The 18729-nt window shown below is 54.2% G+C and overlaps 1 protein-coding gene across 12 annotated transcripts in view; it reads left to right on the top strand.

Annotated features, from left to right (window-relative positions):
• Positions 1-14068, top strand: part of CNIH3 (cornichon family AMPA receptor auxiliary protein 3) — a 154744-nt gene extending 140676 nt beyond the window's left edge. For all 12 annotated transcript variants that reach the window (XM_036235415.1, XM_036235414.1, XM_036235416.1 and 9 more), the window contains 3 exons: positions 5826-5938; positions 9928-10071; positions 13207-14068. In XM_036235415.1, the coding sequence (XP_036091308.1) occupies positions 5826-5938; positions 9928-10071; positions 13207-13234 (285 nt within the window). In that variant the 3' untranslated portion in view covers positions 13235-14068. The remainder of the gene's footprint in view (positions 1-5825; positions 5939-9927; positions 10072-13206) is intronic.
• The last annotated feature ends 4661 nt before the right edge of the window (positions 14069-18729 follow it).

Below are 18729 nucleotides of genomic sequence, written 5' to 3'. Positions count from 1 at the left end.
TTATGGTGACTGTTCAATTCCACTTCTAGACTAGGTGATTCTGTGCTAAATTGCTTATGTACAGAAGTCATCTGCTCACCACTTAAAAATATTTGATAAACATTGGAGCAAAATCCAGGAGGTCAAACAATCCAACATGTGGGTACCATCAAATAGGCAACATTCGAATGGGTCAACCCCAAGTCCTAGGTGTCGGGGTGCTCCTGCTTACTTGTGCCATCTGAAGTTGGGGTGCCTACAGGGAAGCTATGCCCCGGGGGAGGCGAGCCTGAGAGGCTGGGCTGCCCTCCCCACCCCAGGCCAGAGCAGGCTCTTGCTTGGGCGGGTGCTCAAGGGGAGCTTGGCCCAGAGTAGCGAAAGGGGTTCACACACGGCTCCCCGACAGCGTCTGGGATGCTCTTCTCGCAGCATGGAGCACAATCCCAGGAGCCCGAGCATGCCATCCTCCCCCTCCTCCCGTGACCCCTCGTGACTCAGGTGCACGACTATCCATCCATCTGGGGACAAACGGAGACCAGATCTCCGTCCTGGACGTCTATGAGAAAATTCCCTCCGCCCTGCTGGACAGGCGCCTCCGATTTAGGGCCAGGGTAGCACAGGCTGGGGGTTCGAACACGAGAGGCGTCATCCTTTCCTTCTTCACGCTCACTGCGCCCGGCAGATACACCTTCGGGCAGACTCACGGGGACCTGGATTCGTGGTGTTGGAAACACACAGGCAGCGACTGGGGTTTTATGGTTTGAGCAGCAGACTATTAAACAGCCCGTGTTTTTTCTTCCCGCTTGGGGAAGCTGGAAGCTTGGTTTAATCAGGCAGGGGGCGGGGGGCAGTTAGAAGAAACTAGCTGGAGAATTAGGAAGGCAGATTTGGTTCAGGGCCCTTCCACTAGCTTTCAAGGTAAGAGCGACAAGTCACCTACCTGAGAGCGGTCATCAGCTGGCATGTGATTGTGAATAACGATCGTGTTCATCACAATAGCTCCCGAGCAGTCACTGATAGGACATCGTGTGCCCCTTGTAACGGCCTTGTGGGGAGGTTGCAAATGTTGGCATTTACGGACGAGAATGAGGCACAGCGTGGTTAGCTGCTTTTCTCAATATCGTATAGTTGATCGTTATGTAACCAGTAAGGATTTATATAACACTCTGAGATTCTGGGCCAATATTTTTAACCCAACATGATCACGGCAGAAAAGCTTGTTGTCTGAGGCCACAGGGTCCGTTCGGAGGTGGGTGGAGACTCCGGGGCTCACAGCTGCCACTTGCTTCAAGCTACACCCAGCCCTCGGCCCTTCCCCGTGGCTTCCGCGGCTTGTTCCTAGTGCGTTTGGGCCCAGGCATACTAATGCCAGCCCCCCAGCCGGCCCCCTGGGGCGCATGACGGGAGCCAGGGGCAGATCTCCAGCAGTAGGGGCCCCGGCTGTCACCTCTCCCCCATCTGGGCCTCCTTTGGTCTCAGGAATCCTCTCTCTTCTCCAGGGAGCTTCATGCTTTCGCATCAATTCCAAGCATCCTCTCTCTTTCCTTCCCCTTTGGGGGTGAGAAGAGCTCTCCCCACCCCCACCCCAGCCCCGATGCCCCTCTCCACCGCAGCAGTGAACTAAGGCCGAAGCTGATAGAAAATCGTTTGTGAATGAACAGGTACATGAATAAAAGATGGGATGCATAACTAGAAATGAAATATTTTGAACGGAAATAAAATGAAATAAAAATTAAATTAAATTCCTGGAAAAACAAGGTCGTGGATAAAGGCTTAGAGCTGAGCCGGGAGCAGCATGGACAGGGCTGAGGAGGTGGCCGCTCTGTTGGATGGAGGGAGCATGGGGACAGGAAGCCGCTGGATGTGAAGAAGAAATGGCGAGATTTGGAAACAGCCTGACGTGGAAATAGACGAGGCCAGGGATTCAGAGATGGCTGTTGTCAGCAGAAAGCGGACGTTTAGGAGGTACAGTTTGCAGGTACTGGGAGGAGCGTGAGGTTTTAGCATGCAGTGGTTGTGGAATACCCCAGATGGAAATGTCTGCCAAGAAATGGAAATGAAGGACGAGCATCCCGACAGGAAGTCAGGACCACCGGCGGTCCTCACCTGAGGCCACGCCCACACTCTTAGAAGTGACGGAAGAAGCCTGGTGGTGGGCAGTGTCTTAGAGATGCTCCCTACCAAGGACATGAGCTTTGCTTTTGTGTTCTGAAACTTCACCTGACATGTGGCCTCTGCTGTGCGTCAGAGCCGGGGGGACATTGAGAGGAGGGTGAGTTGTCCTCGAACTCTCATGACAGGTCCCCGCCCTTCAGTGAATGACAGTGACACACAGAGGCTCTGGCACCAGGAGCCGAGAAGGTCGGTCCTTGTAGGAGGGGAATAAAGCTAACATTCACCCAGCCCTTGGCTCCCATCAGGCCCGGCCTTAATGCCGTTCCGGGTCGAGTGTGTGGCCCTTTTAGGTGGGCTGGAACAGGGCCCGCCCAGGCAGGAACTGTCATCTTCCTCTGCTTTGGCTCTCTTGATGTTTCTTCCTGAAACGCTGTTTTCTGGCTCCCTCCCAGAATCAGGTTTGACTCATTTTTATCCAATTTCCCTTGATTCTGCCTTGAACCTTCAGGGAACCCCCCCAGGTCGGGATGAATTGCAGTCTTTTCAGCAATCCCGCAATGCCTATCTTGAGAGCACTTATTTAATAATTTGTGATTCTATAAAGCAAGGCATAAGACGACGCAGGAATTCAATAGACTGCGGCTTGCGTGAAACAGTTCCTCTGCGTGTTGTCTGAAGGGGTGAGATTGGCACCATTTGGTAACTTCCTTACCAAAAGCCCAGTGTTTTCCAGTGCTAAAGGACGACTCGGGTCGTCGGGGTGAGCCGAGTGCTTCACTCAGCGTCCCTGTAGTTTGCATGCTGGGTTCCAGAGAGGTCCTTATGTAACAGGTAGATAAGCAGAGGGGGGGAGGGGATATGCAGCCCAGCCGTCCACGGAGGCGAGTGAGCATTATGCCCGCCTGGGGCCGTCCAGCCCCACGCCTGAGTACACACTGTGCTTGCAGAGGGGGAGGTCCGGGTGTGGCCGGCCAGGGCAGATGAAGAGAGACGAACACTGTTTGTTTCCCTGTGCCCATTGATTACTCATTCTGTATCTGACAAGATAGGTTAAATTACGCCGTGGTTAGAAATAGCTCCCAAATCTCAGCGGCTTAAAATAGCCTAAGTTTCCTGCTGGCTCACAGCCCGCGTCCATCACCAGCTGTCCTGGGGCCTCGCTCCTCACTTCTGTGCTCTGTCGGTGGGCGAGAGAGAGACTGACTCCGGAGCGCTTGGCACTGGCTGGTGGGCGTGCCAGCCTCCTCTGCCCTCGCGTCTGCCCCAGCCCTCCAGCCCAGCCAGGGACCGGAGCCCCGGAGCGCGCCGCATTCCCCTGGCCGGAGTGATGCACGTGCGGGGCGGGCGGCCGTGCCGCCCCCCTGCAGGCCTGGCGCAGGCGGCCGGGCTGGGGGACTAGGTTCTCCAGCGTTCCACGCCACCGCAGCAGGGACGCAGGGGGGGAGGAGGAGGGAACCGGCGTGCGTGGGAAGGGCACCGTCGCACCCCTAGGTCTCCCTAGTGAGTCGGAGCGGCCGCTCCCACTTGTAAGGGTCCGGTTCAGTGGCAGAGGCCTTGGGAGAAGCCACCCAGGAGAGCCGGGCGGCGGCTCCGGCTTCTTCCCGCTCCCCGGCAGGCTGGGGGCCTCCGGAACCAGCTGGCCTCCGGTAAGCAGTTTTCCTCGGCCTGGTGACAGTGACGAATCCTTCCTGCTCTGGAAGTGGCAGCTTCCACTATCAATCAAGCCCTGAAGAGGGAAGAAGCAGTCGTGATTAATGGGGGACCTGAAATCCAAGCCGTAATCAGCCAGAGATTTGTCACTGCAGTCGGAGCCGGGGGATGGTGCTATCACGGATGATTCAGGCCTCGGGTGGCTGTCTCTCAACACGTTAATTATCTCAGCATAAGTGGCTGAAACCGATGATTAAAAAAAAAAACGTAGAGACACGCACAGCAGAAGTCACAGCCACCGCCTGCCGGGGCTGGCTCAGGACGGCGGGGGCTGGGAGGGGGCGGGGTGGGGCCTTGGCTGGTGGCTGCAGGGCCCTGTGAGGCGAAAACACGGGAGACGGACACACCATTCCCGCCAGGCGGTTGAGGCTCAGAGGGGCTGGCTGTGCCCGGTTCCCCCACCGAGGTCACTGCCCCCGCAGCGATGGCTCCTGTACGTTGATTCCAAGGTCACAGCCGGAGAATTCTAAGACGTGGGTCCATGCAGTTCATTCTTTCCCGGACCTGAGAATAAAGACGATGCCACTTGGTTACAAAATGCGTATCGTACACGTGCGCCTCTCGTGTATTTACTTTTAACGCTTGTCCTCCCCCCTCCCCCGCCCTTCCCCACGTTTACCATCTGGGGCAGTTAGTGCATCTGACCAAAGCGAGATGAGGAATGAGACCAGAGTCACGTTCCGTACCCACGTGGGACGGTTCGAGGCCGCTTGTTTCCCACCCAGAGAAACCTTGGTCTGTGACCGCAGGCTGCATCCCTAACGTCAGCCGGCCGTGCTGCAAACACGTGCCCTTGGTCAGTTCGCGTCGTTTCATCGGACCCTTGTAAAGTCCGTACTTAGTGCAAAAAACGCTTTGCGAATGGAGACGAGACAAGACTAGCGCGTGGCCTTGGCTTACGGAGTAAGTGCAGGAGATCTGCACGCGTCGGGAGGTCGGAGGCGGGCAGCGACTCCGGACTGGGTGCATCATGCAGAGTCTCCCCAGGAGAGGGACAGAACGTGTGCTGTGAGGCTCGCGGTTGCAGGGTGGGGTGGCCAGAGGATGGGCAGAGCTCCCGTTAGAAAGGGGCATTCGAGATGGGCCTTGAAGGAGGCTTAGAAAGATTTTGCTAAGAGGGCTACGGCATTCATGATGGTCTCACCCTATGCAGAGGCTATACCCTCCCCCCCCATACACATTTCCCCCCAAATTCCTGTGTGACTGGGAAAGATGGTGCATGTGCACCTCTATCTTCGAGTTTCCTGACTTCCGGCCTGGAGACCATATTTCTGTTTTGCAGTCACTTTGATTTCTGTTAAGATGTAAACACCCTTGGGAGGAGGTTCACAGCCATTCTGAGCTCTACCCAGCTACGCCCGTGTGGGTGGATTGGGGTTGGGGAGCCTGGCCTTCCTGCTGGCCACCTTCCCCCCACGTGACCCTTCCTGGTCTGGGCTGGCTTCTTCGCCCTCCCTCCAGAGGCTAAGCTTCCCCTCTTTTATCATCATGACATGTCCTTTCTCTTGGGCTCCCCTTGATCTACCCACCATCAAGCAAAATGCTCAACTTTTTCCCAACCCTCCTATGTTTGAAATAAATACACATATGTGCTTTAGGCTTGTGAGTTTCTATAGGAGGATACAAGGGGCGAGGAAAACAGGAGCAGGGCAGTTATAGAATCACTAGACACCCTATCAGTGTTTATCCTAGAGGGTCCTGCCTCGGGGCAGACATCACAGGGGCTGGACGGCCCCTTCCCGTCTTCCCAGCGGTCCTCCACGGGCGGCCCTTAGAAACAAGTGCCCTGTTCCGGTAAGTACCGTGCCGAGGACCTGTGTCCACTGGGGTTTGGATATAAGGCATGGCTCCAGGCCCATAAAGAAGAGAACTTACCAGAGATGGATCACAGTCTCGGGGTAGTGACTCTGCTGCCACAGGGAGGGCCTTTGTGTCACCGGAATGTCAGAGGCAGCACCTGGGCAGAGGCTGGCTGCCTCGGCTCCTTCCAACTCAGGCCCGTGTCTCTGCTCCCTCTTCAGCTGGTGCTGCCAGAATACTCCATCCACAGCCTCTTCTGCGTCATGTTCCTGTGCGCCCAGGAGTGGCTCACCCTGGGGCTGAACGTCCCTCTACTCTTCTATCACTTCTGGAGGTGAGTCTGCCTGGGACCCGTCTGTCCTTCCCCTCCTCTGCTTGGGCAGCCTGCCCTCCAGCGACGCCGTCCCTCCTGGGGCCTTCCTGATCCCTTCCTTTTGGGGACCTCTTCTCCAGAGCCTTCTTCCCAAGCTTCTCTCGGACAGCAAGTCCAATAAAGGAAGGTCCTTTTAGCGGCTCCGCTAACCACAACCTCCACCCTTGTAGGTCAGCGTTAAAAGCAGCCACAGCATTATCCATAGTAGACGTCACCCAAATGTTTATCAACAGGTAAAGGGATAAACACCATGTGGTATATCCTTACGATGAAATATTATTTGGCAATAAAAACCAATAAAGTACTGATTCGACATGGATGAACCTTGAAACCAATGACAAGTGAAAGAAGATTGCCAGAAAAGTCCATTTATATGAAATGTCCAGAATAGGCAAATCTGCAGAGACCGAAAGTAGCTTGGCAGTAGCCGGGGGCTGGGAGGGGGGAGGGGGAAAATGGGGAGCGACCGCCAGTGGGTACAGGGTTTTCTTTTTAGGGTGATGAAAGTGTTCTGAAATTAGATACTGAGCATGGTCGTACAACTCTATGAATATGCTAAAAACCATTGAATTGGATACTTTTAAAAGGTGATTTTTTTTTTGGTATGGGAATTAGATCTTAATTTAAAAAGTACCTACCAGATGGGCTGGGTTTTCTGGGATGGCTCCGATTTTAAATATTCTATTCCCTGCTAAGACCATGCATTCCTATCATGTGATCTGGGCTTTTTGTAAAATCTAATCACCATATGGATATGGGAGGCAGAAAGGGAGATACGCAAGCAGTAAAGAATGCGTTTGAGCAGATAAATTAACCACCCTTTACCTCTTGCTCCCTGAGCTTTGCCCCCCCCCAAATATCTCATCATCGTCATTTTACCATAAAATATAGTCTCTGTTTAGTCCTGTCGAGAGCATCCTCTCCTTCATTTAGCAAACGTGTGGAACACATACCATATGCCAGACATTGTGGGAGAATGAATGTAAAATATAATCTCTACCCTCAAGGAATGTACACCCTGGAGGCAGAGGGAAATATATTACCAAAAGACATATGTGGTATACTTTCAGGAGAGTAGAGAAATGAGCGTTTAAATTAGACCGGAGGGTGACATGGGAAAATCTGGAGGAGCGCGTTTCAGGTTGAAGGACTAGCATGTGCACAGGCTCGGAGGTCGGGGAGCACTCAGCGTGTTTGGGGGACCGCCTATGTTCAGTGTGGCTGGATGTGGGGCTCGGGGAGGGAAGTGAGTGGAGACGGGTTGACAGACAGCGGGGGTATTCGCTATGGAGGGTCTGTCGTGATTCAATGGGGAGGCTGGAATTAATTTATCCTGAAGACAGTGGACAGAACGCAGAAGTTTTTGAGGAGGAAAAGGGCATTACGCGATCTGATTTTTAGGAAGGTGACCCTGGCAGCAGTGGGAAGGATGCGTTGGAGGGTGAAATTTTGAGGACGGAATCCAGTTAGGAGGGTACGATGGAATGGCGGGTGAAGAGTTAACAGAGGCTTGAGCCAGGAAGTGGAGTTGGAGCAGAGGGAGGAGAGGATTCTTGTAGGTGAACCGGACAGGCCTTGGCCGGTGATTGGGTGCAGGAGGTGAGGGAGAGGGCGCCCCCGAGCTGGGCGGCTGGGTGGGCGATGGTGTTATTGACCCAGGGCAGGAGGAAAGGAGAAATTACAGATTTAGGCAGGAGGGAGAAGGCTTCTGTTACATAAGGAAGTCCTGCTTTAAGTACCGGTAATCTCCTAAAACGTGAATTTAGAGAGAACCCAAGCAGAGACATCACGGTCCCGCTCAGGGACCTTCCGCCTTACCGTATCCAGCGTCCGTGACAACCGGGCGAGCTGGGCTTCCTTGTCTCTACTTTACACACAGAGACACAGCGACTCACAAAGGTTGTGACTGCCGAGTAGCTCGGCCAGGACGCGGCAGGGCCAGGGTTCAGCCTCACCTCTGTGTGGATCACAGTCTGTGCCCTTGTCACCTGGCACGCTGTCCCAGGGGGCTGACTCTTCTCATTATAAAAGGAATTTATCCCAAGGTCCTTGGAGTAGTGTGCTGTCATTCCAGGGTGTCAGAAATGTGGTTAATTTACACAACTTTGATTTGTGAGCTGCTTCTTAGGGCTGTCACTCCCCCGGAAGGGAGGAAAGGGAGGGAGAGGCAGCTACTGTCCTTAAACCTGGACTGTGACATTCATATATGAGAAGAGCAACTGCAATCTCCTTGCCAGGAGGGGCCTCGTCTTACCGTTTTTGAATCTCTGACAGGGTCTAGCCTAGTTCTGGAAATTCATAAGTGCCTAGAACATGAAAGAAAAAGGAACGAGGAGAGGGTTGTTTTTTTTTAAAAAAAAAACGAGAGTCCTCGAATATCTTTTTTAAATTATTATTTCCACTCCCCTCCTCTCCCACAGGTCCAGCTCAGACATCTTCCGTGCAGATGAAGCCTCTGCTGCTTCAGCACTCAGTTTGCTTAAACTAAAGTAGATGCATAGAGCTTTTATTCTGTACCTGTTCTTTGCAGATTATTCATATCTGTCACCTCGCATAATAGTCACAACAGCCCTTCTGAGAAGGCAGTTTCGTCCCCATTGTACAGATGAGGGAATTGAGGTCAGAGGGGTTAATGACTGGCCCGAGCAAGGTCAGTGTGGTGACCGGTGAGCGGCAGAGCCCTGGCTTTTTCCACAGAGCCTCTTGGCCACCCTGCCGCCCCCGTGTCCCCTTAATGAGGTCACCTGGGAACGAGGCCTCAGCAAAAGCAAATAGCTTTTGAAATCTGCTCCTGGGAAGAGAAGAGGCAAGCGGCCTGGAGGGTCTGTGAGCTGGCACAGGTCATCGGACCGGGCTTGTGATTTCCTGTCAGCAGAGTGTCGATGGCAGGTCATGTCGGGGGAGTCCTGCGAAGGGCGGGGACGCGGGAGCTGAGGTGGCCGCTCTGGGAGTCGCTGAGTCCCGGGGGTGCTCTCGGAGCCAGTGCGATTAATCTGGTCAGAGCCCACCCTCCTGGGCCTTGTCACAGTCAAGGACCACAGCCCATCCTAGGGCCCCACAGGAGCCACTAATCTGCACCACGGCCTCCTCATTTTTTTTTTTTTTTTTACCATACTGACAGAAAAGCAGCCGGCAGAGGCATGTCCACCCCCCTCATCCTTTCCAGTGAGGCTATGGCTGAGGCCCTGGGGGCTGTGTCCGGTTGAGGGCCAGGCCACCGTCCCGACAGCGGCCTGGCCACTCCCAGAGGGGCTCCTGCCGGGTCTCGCCCCCCTGGACAGTCTCTCTCCTCCTGTGAACAAGGCCAGTTCACGCTGAGCCGAGGTGACATTTTGAAGCAGACACAGTCTGCTCCCTCCATCCGCCTCCTCCACCCACTGCTCTTTGCTCACCCTTCCCCGTCCCCCACCCAGCCCTCCTCCTGGCTGCTCCCTCCCATGGTGGCCCACGTTCTTTTTGCTGTTCTGGGCCTTTCTAGCAAGAACAGCACCTGTAAATCGACCGGACCCTCAAGTGGGAATACGATGTCCCTCCCAGAATATTCCCGTAGAGAACAACATTTAGTCCACAGTAACTAAGGGCTACGGTGGATCCGTGGAGCGGTGGCCCCGAGGCGGTGACACGTAGCTCCGTGTCCGCTCACACCTGTACCGGTACCGGTACCCAGGTGGGCACACTGCAGACCCCCTCTCCACACCCCTGGGGAACGGAGACTCTTCTTGGTACCCCTGGGGCCCCACCAGGCGATGCCTTTTCCTTCTGGCAGAGCAGCTCGGTATGTGGGCGAAATCGCCGCGTGCGGGACTCCGGAGCGCCAGGCGACCCTGCCCGCCGCCCCCCGGCTGCGGGCCGCGCTCCGCGGAGCTGCCTCGGAGGCCGGGTGGCCCGGACGCCTTCGGATGCCCCCTCCGAGCCTCGGAGCCACGATGCCGTGTCCTCTCGCCCCGCAGGTACTTCCGCTGTCCGGCAGACAGCTCCGAGCTCGCCTACGACCCGCCCGTGGTCATGAACGCGGACACCCTGGGCTACTGCCAGAAGGAGGCCTGGTGCAAGCTGGCCTTCTACCTCCTCTCCTTCTTCTACTACCTGTACTGGTGAGTCCGCGGCCGGCCCGCCGGGCTCCGGAGCCGGGGCCCCCGTGCGGGGCAGTGAGACGGGCACGAGCTCCCGCTGGGAGGCGCGTACCCGGCGGCGGCAGCCCCAGGAGATGCTCCGGGGCGCGCAGGCCCCTGGCGCCTGCGCGGTCCAGCCAGTCAGCGTGACCTCAGCACCCCTTGTCCCCTAGCCTGGGTGTGAGCACCTTTGAGGACCGTAACAGAGACCCTCTGTGGCGGCAGTCACACTTCACAAAGGGGCATGTTGGGTCATGAAGTACTTCCACTTACAATGCTCCCGATTTTACGTAACACCATCCTAATTAAGGAAAACGCGCTGACTCCGCAGTCCCGAACCTCGCGTCTTGCCACCTTTTTACTGAGGACCTCCCGGTTAAGCGCGGGGGGGCGGGGGGGGGGGTGGTGGTGGCTGGAAACGGACTGCCTTCTGCTTTGATGCACCGAGATGGCCTTTTCTGGAAACGGCTCTTCCTCCTTTCTGTTCCCCTTTGGGTTCATCTCCAAGGCCTCTCACTTGTCACCTCGCTAACCTGTTGCTACCTGTGGCAGGGCGCAATATCTTCAGGTAGCCTAGTACCGTCTCCAAAACGGCCTGCTTGGCAGTAACCGGGTGAGGAAGAGGAGGGCGGGGGTGTTCGCCTCCAAGGCCACCTCAGGGTTCAGGTTGGGTTTGGACAGGCTGACAGGTGGCTGTGTTTGTCCAGCATTTAACAAGGAGCCGGGCTGTGGTCTAAGCTTTATGCGCCCTGCTCGGCCTGTGAGCTAAATGCTATCATCGCCCACATGTTAACAGTGAAGAAATGGATTCCGAGATAATTAAATATTTTTTTTCAGTCACAGCTGCTCGTGGCACAGCTGTGGGTCCATCTCAAGTCTGATCCCAAAGACTTAGCTCTGAACCGCTGGCTGTCGTAAGAAACATCTAGAAAAATCTTGATCGAAATGTGGCCTTAGGAGCTCTTGCATCGCCCTCGGGGGTGAGGGGCAGTACTTCTTAAAAATGCAGATTCTTGGGCTTAGCTCTAATGCAGAATTTCGAGGCTCAGCAGCGCACCTGGGAGTGAGACCTTTCGCCCTGGGGTGCTGCTTGGTCCTCCTCCCTCTCCTTCCTCTGTCCCCAGTGTCCAGAAGACTCGGAGACTTGGGGTGTAGCTTCCCCTGGAATAACCCAGCCTTGGGTTTCAGAGCTATTCTCCCACATTCTTCTTGGTGTCAAGGGATGGTCCAGGCTCAGGATGACCTCTGCCCTCCTCCTCCTGGATGGAGTGTCTGGGGTATCGCCTGCTGCAACTCTCAAGGAGCCTGAGTGTCTCCGAAACCTCTCTAGAGAATTCCTAGGTGCCAGGAGGTTCCTCCAGGTCTCTCTGACTCCAGGTCTGAATTCTCTGTTGACTAAAGCCTGCTCTGGCTGGCTCCTGTCTTGGAATTCTATAGAGGGTGGCCGAAGCCCTCAGGGGCTTGGTGAATTGTCTTCTTGGGCCCATGCAGAGGTTAGGTCTCTTTGGTCAGCCTCTGCCTTCATGGGCTTGCGGATGCCCCTGCTGCAGAGCCATAGGCTGAGTGGCCTGTCCCCAGGGGCAGCTTTGCCCCTCCTCAAATCCAGCAGAACAAGGACTTTCGCTGGCTCCTGCCCCATTAGCCTGGGAGCCATTTTAGGCCGGATGGAGGCCGAGGCGGGTCAGGCTCCCTCATTTCCATTATGTTGTAGTAACTGCCGAGCCTGAGGCATTGAGCGAAAGAAGACAGGAGGATTCACAGAGCAAAGCGGGCCGTCTGCTGGGCCCGGGGGAGGGGGCGGTCTGGGGCGGTGCTGGCTCCCACCCGCGTTAGACAGGTGCGATCTTTCTGTAACTGACTGTGTTCCAGACATTCTGCTTGACGGTCTGTCCTTTACTTCAGTTTGGCACTGCTTCAGGTGGCATTCGTTAATTACTCTGTTTCCAAAACAAAATTGGGAACAACTGCTCCTCCTGCCTCCCTGGGACCCCGGGTGGCTGCCTGGCTTCCTCCTTCTTTGTCGAACTCGATCTCCTGGGGGCGCTTCGGGGCTCCTCAAAGACCCTGTTTCTCCTGCGTCAGGAGCTCCCAGCCCCTCAGATCCTGAGCTGGTAGAGCGCGTAGGACTGTCAGCCCAGGACACTCTTTTACGGAGACAAGGGGACCCCGTGTGTGGAGAGCTGCCTCTGAACTGAACGAGTGAAAGAGGCTCGAGTCACAGCAGTTGGGGACTCTGTAAAGGTGGCGTTGGGGTTTCCGAGGACCTCAGAGCGGTCAAACGTGTCCAAGGTCCCAGCCGACAGCGGTTTATCTGGTCCCAGAGCGCGGGCTCCTCCCTCTATGCCATACTATCCATCCGGCCCCCGGAGCCACCCCTGCACAGGGTCGCCTTGTGGACCAGGGGACATGTGCAAGTTACCCCAGATGGTGACTAGCTAACAGGAATGCTAATCCACGGAACACTGACACTAATACCAGCTGGTTAGTCCAGGGTGGATGGACTCTGTCCGCCTGATCTTTTCAAGTCCGGAGTGTAAAGCAGCCTTCCTAAGTCTGGGCGTGCACAGCCCAGCGCCGGAGAACACCGTGTATGTTAAATGCCTGGATTCGGTGAAAGACTCGAGGGCCAGGGAGCTCCCCAGTTAAGAATTCATTTTATTTGTGTGCCCAGAGGGCCTGTGTTCACACGTCGGTCCTTGCGCTAGTGACGATGGTCACTTCCCCAGCTCTATCTAACATGTCATCCAGCATGAGCCCGGAGCCCCTGGACACAGCCACAGCTGGTGGCATGAAGCATCCGCTGCACCCCCTCCCCCCAGGCCTGCCCAGCAAGTGCGAGCACAGGACTGCCAGCCCTAGAATCATTCTCCTGAGAATAATAATAGGCACTCAGAGCCTTCGCATCTTTTATCTAAGGGACACATTATGCTCTCCTAAGCAAATGTTTAGTCAAATGTTGTGGGGGAGTAGATGAGATGCTTTAGCGACAAGACAGAGAACGGGACAGGAACGACACAGGGTCCGGCTTGTGGCAGCTAGACTCCTCTTTTGAGGGCGGGTCGGAGGCCTCCGCGGGCTCCCGCTGATGCCGTCTTTCCCTCTTCTGTTCGCTTCCAGCATGATCTACACTTTAGTGAGCTCCTAACTCAAAGACCACGCACGTCATCAGAGGCTGGGATGGCGGAGGCCCGAGGCTGAGAAGTCACTTCTGCTGGCGACTGGAGAAGGGACCGGAGTGGGGATGTGTGAGGAGGAGGAGACCCCGCGCACACTCCGACTGAATCGGGCACTGGAACCAGGCAGCAGGCGGTGGCCGAGTTAACCGCGCATGCGTCGTTGCCCTGTGTCTCACGGTCTCTGGCGTTCACACCCACGCTCGGGTCCTAGATCCCTCCTGCACAGCGGGGACGCGGGTGACAAAGCACTAGACTGCCCCCGAGTGAGAATTGCTGCTCCCCAAATCCACTTCCTCGAACAGCTCCCCACAGGTTCACCCTGGGTCCCTGGACCACAGGAATGGAGACGGGAAGGCTGGAAGGTGCCTGTTGAGGAACAGAATGACCCAGAGTCAAGGCTGAGTCTGCGGGACCCATGAAGGCCTCACGTTGTGGGCTACGCATGGCCCTTGTGTTTCTTCCAAGCCATGGCCACGCCCTTCACCTCCGTGGGAGGCTCTGGAAGGGGTGCACTTGACCTCAGCTGGAACCAGCCCTGAGCCTTCGGGAGAATCTATTTTCAGGCTCGGCTTCCTGAGAGCCCACCTTGGCGATATAATAAGCTGAGTTTGATGCAGTACATTGGTAACAAATTATGTCCCAAGTCACAGAGGTGGGTGTGGGCTGGAGAGGGGGGAACAATGACTTTTTAAACATTTACAACGTGCTTAAAGTGTTAGTTTTCCACCACAACGAACTGTATTTTTCTGTTGCACCTAAAGCCATCACAGGGTTATTGAATGCAAATCACGTGGTTAACGCTAAGGGTCCCCTGACAGTTCCAAGGCCAGAAAACACTGGAGTGGCCGCTCTGAACTGCGGCCATTCAGCGGCAAAGACAAGAAACAACGGAAGTATAGCTTCATTTTTCGATGCTGTATCATTGTACTGTTTAGTTCAACGTTGAGGACATTCGCTTCTTTAGAATTTGCCATGGGACATTCTCTCCTTTTCGCGTAGGAGTTGTGCTAGGGGTTGTAAAGGACAAGGCTGAGTGAGGTCTATATGATTTTCAAATCGGACCCAACAATTTCGACCTTATTCCCCCAACTTCCCTTCTTTTTTTTTTTTTTTTCTGTTTGACATACACAGGCTATTTATACATGTACCCAGCTCCACCTGAACCCTGTGACTCAGGCTTATGAATGGTATTTGTGTAACATGTCGTGTGCTATGTTTAAAACGCAGTGACAACTCGAGTGTCTCAACTACCTGGCTGTCTCATTTAAACCCCATTACTGCCTGGATTCGTCTCCATATGGTTGGTAAACTCGTCGGTAGAAAAAGCGGTTTCAAACAGGCATTCGGCTTCTAAAAATTCTCCAGAGAACAAAATATAGACTTTTGCTCTTAGGCTGAATATATCAAACCAGAGAATTCGGGGTGGTATTTTGGGGAGCAGGCTTACCCTGGGCCAACCCCCATCATCCCAGCTAGGTAAATGTTGTTAGGGCAGAGAGTTAGCTTTAGGGCTGGTTGGCCTTGTCATTGATGCCATTCCTGAGAAGCTACCTTCACCCAGAGAAGCAGGCCTGGCTTCCAGACTGCAAATCTCAGCCCGCAGCCATCTCGCAAATGCAACCGACCGGAGAGAGTAAATGGTCCAGGTTAATTCTCAGACATGGAGCTATTTTATTTGTTTGTGTGTTTTTTTTCTACTCTGCCTCCTTATGAAAAAATTTGAAGCGGCTCATAATAGCGGACATCAGTGCACAACGACAGTTAAAATGGAATTGTAAATTCCAACTTAGAAAGGAGGCGGACACAGAGATGCCATCTTCTTGAGACACGCTACGGCGCTCGAGCATTACATTCGATATTATCTCTCTCAGCAGTAAATAATAGCAGTTCACATTTGCACAGTGCTAAGCATTTTACAGGATGCTTCCACGTCTTCTCATTTGACCTCCCTCACAATCCTGTGAAGTCGGCGCGGTCGTTCCCATTTTCTAAGTGAGGAAGCTGAGGCTCAGAGAGGGTAAACGACTTGCCTACAGTCACACAGCAGGCACAGACCTGCCTTTGAGTCCAGGTCATGTGACTTAAAAAATAAAAACAAAAAAACCCTGTTCTTTTTATCATGCCTGAAATCTGGCAAAGTAGCTTAAGGTCCTGTTCAGGTTTGATAAGTAGCAATAAATTTTTGAGAAAAGGAGAACATTTTAAAGGTAAAGGGATAGAAGAAGTGCCTGATTTTCTTTTCCTTCGCGTACCAGCCTCAGACCTGCTCTGCCGTGGGAGGGTCTTCTCTCTGGTAGTCTCTTCTGAAAGCTGTAAAAGCTGCAAGTACCTCTCAGTCAGTTCTTAACGTTTATGAAAGAGAAACATCAATATTTCTGTCTCGCAAGTTGGACTGGGGAAAAAAAATCAAATAGTCTGCTGGGAGTTTGAGCCAATTTTTAATTACTGGCGGAAGCTAATCTTGACAATGAGAGTACGAGGAAGGGGCACAGTTGTGGGGGGCCCGTGTCACGTGCCAGGGCACAGTTGTGGGGGGCCCGTGTCACGTGCTGTGTGAAGTGCTTTACATGCCGTGGTCTCACCCAATGCTCACCACGGCCCTCCCAGGCAGCTGAGCTATTCTTACCCCCACTTTGCAGATGAGGAAACGGGGAGGCTCATCGCGCACGAGTCTCTCCAGGGTGAGCCAGCCAGACGAGAGCTCAGCGCTGTGAATGAGCGGCCAATAATAGCAGTAGCTGTGCATGAAAGTGTCAGGCATTCTTCTGTAAGCATCCCGTGCTTTCCTCTGGTCCCCATCTTCAATTCTGTGGGCTCAGTATCATCTCTGTTTTCTAGATGTGGAACCTCCATGAGGATGAGTCACTTGCAGAGACCCACCGCGACTCAGGGGTGGAATTTAAACCCGGGTCTGCTGCTTCTCATATCATTTTATCTGCGTGAATATCTTTGTCTCTTATTGTTTATCATACAGAAATGACCGAAAGGAAGGAGGAGAGTGAGGCAGGAGCAATGGCCCCTGGATAAATTACACAGGAAATGGTACCCTTGGGCGACAGGGAGCTGTCTTTACCAAGCAGGAGTCTGGGCATCAAAGAGAGAGTTTCTCGGGGGCACGGATGGCATGTGAAGGGGGTGTTGGTGACCTAGTCCCCACTCCCTCAGGGAGACAGAGCTGTAGGACTGGTAAGGCTATGCCCAAAGGGTCAGGGCGGGACCTGGGGTGAGTCACTTAAGCTCACTTTTCACTTTGCTAAGTGAGGTGAATAATGGCACCCACTGCACTGACTTGTTATGAAGATGAGGTGAGTTCATAAAACCTTACATGGGGCCGGCATGTGGTCAGCACCGCTTAACTCTTTGTAAGGGTGTCTTCCTTGCCATCCCTACTGCTCCCTGTCCCCCCACCAGGGCAAGGTCTTCTGAAGGGAGACAAATCACTGGGTCGTGTGGGAAGGGAGTGAAGATGCCCGGACCCACCCGCCTTCCTGATGCCTTGTCCCCATCTGCAATGCCCTGAGTGGAGGTCGGGCTAGGACCTGAGACCTCTTTCAATGCCATGTTCTTTAGCCAACGTCGAATATTTGCCACATGCTAGGTGTTGTGGCACGCACTTGACATGCACGCTCTCGTTAATCCTCACGACATCATGGCATAGGAACGGTGACTGTCCCCGATTTATATTGAAAATCCTAAAGCGTATAGAGGTTGAATGAATGAGCCAAGGTCACGGTCGCTGGTACGCCGTGGAGCCGAGACTCTGACTCCAGTCCTGTTGACTCCAGGATGGTCTTTTTGACCGTTTTTGCATCCCCGACAGGGCGAGACAATAGGGAGGTCAGTGGAATGTGAGGCGGGAGAAGCTGATGCAGGAGCAGCAGGAGAGGGGCCGACCCAGAGTGTCGCGCAGCTCACGTCACGTGTCCCGCAGCAGGCAGCTCCCACGGGCCCGTCACCGAAAGGATGGGAGCTACGGAATGCCGTGCAAACGACTTGACCTTTCTGACACTCCGCTTTCCCACCTCTGAAATGGGGGCAGTAACACCCCCCTTGGAGTGCGGGTATGATAATTAAAGTTACTTAGGTGCAGAGAGCCCGTCTCGTCATGGCCGCTCAACCGACCTTGGTCCTCTGTGCTTCCCTTCGCTCTCCCTGCACACAGGATTATTACAGGATCAAACGGTGAAACGCTTCTCATAGTGACACACAACACACCCGGCGAGCCGGCGCTTCCTTCTGCTCCTCCCTCGATCGTGGGGGCCGACCGTCCCCAACACGCCACCTTGGTAACAGAGCTCAGTCCTCTCGAGAAAATACCCTCTCCGCTCCCTATTTTTAGCGTGGTAATTGCGCCAACGTTGAATAAAGTTGTCACTATTACGGCTGTTGTTTTTCTGCACACGAGATGAACGCAACCAGCCAAGTGCGTTGACGACGATTAATTGCGCTCACGATGTGTTGTCGCACAGATCCGCGTCGTAACCCTTTCTTTCCACGGGCTTGGGCTCAGACAGATGCAATCCAGATCGCAGGGCTGTCTGTTCGAGCTGGACCCCTCAGGGCCGCTCTGCTCCCGAGGCTTCAGCAGAAGGCGGTCACCGCTGCGGGCGTTTGAGAAGGTAATGACCCTAGAATGACCCTGGAATGACCCTGGACTGACCCTGTGACTTGCCTCATCCCTGGGGGAGGGAAGAATGAGCCGAGCAGAGGAGTTTTTTTCTTCTTCAGGACACAACCTACATTCCTAGGGAAGGGTGGGGACATGTCTCAGCTTCATGCCGAGAACGGGTTGCAGAGAGTCCTGTTGCCAGGAGCTCTGTGTGTGACGGAAGTGTGTCGCACAATTGTGTCTGTAGAGAGAGAAGGCCTCCGTGCTGACCCCTTGCGCTGCGTTCCGATCGCTGCCCGTGATCCAGTGATAGAAGCAGGATCCGTGCACCCACAAAATGCTGTCTTCCCGGCTCTGTCCCCCCCACTCTCTCTACTCATTTTTGCTCCTGTTTGATTCTGCCCAAATAGCCCCAGGCGCCCCGGGGGTATCTTCCTGTTCTATGAACTTGACCTCGACGATACCGCGTGATGCCCACAGTTTCTTCCTTCCCAGACAATGGTGCCCCAGAGCTGGCTCGTTCAGGCTGATGAGAGCCAATGGTTAAAATTTTTAAGGGATTTTGCTAAGTGGTGGTTACACACAGTCGTTATTAAAAATGGTTATGTAAGCTTACCATAAAATAAATTATATTGAAAACAAAGGTAATAGGTAGTCAAAATGCATCACCCCTGATTATTTGACTACATTTTACTATCATCTGAGTTCTGAGGTTATGTCTAGCGTGCCCATGGGGGAAATGCTACTTGGCACGCAGCAATTCCCAGCTTCGTGCTCAGTGGTGTCCCGTTCGTAGCTTGAAGTGGTCCATGTGGGAGAATTTACACCCCAGAAATCGGCAAATGCTACAGATTA

Source organism: Rousettus aegyptiacus, unplaced genomic scaffold, assembly GCF_014176215.1.
Source record: "Rousettus aegyptiacus isolate mRouAeg1 unplaced genomic scaffold, mRouAeg1.p scaffold_m13_p_18, whole genome shotgun sequence".
Classification (NCBI taxonomy): Eukaryota; Metazoa; Chordata; class Mammalia; order Chiroptera; family Pteropodidae; genus Rousettus; species Rousettus aegyptiacus.
Note: the sequence above shows the minus strand (reverse complement) of the source record. Positions and strands in the feature narration are given on the sequence as shown.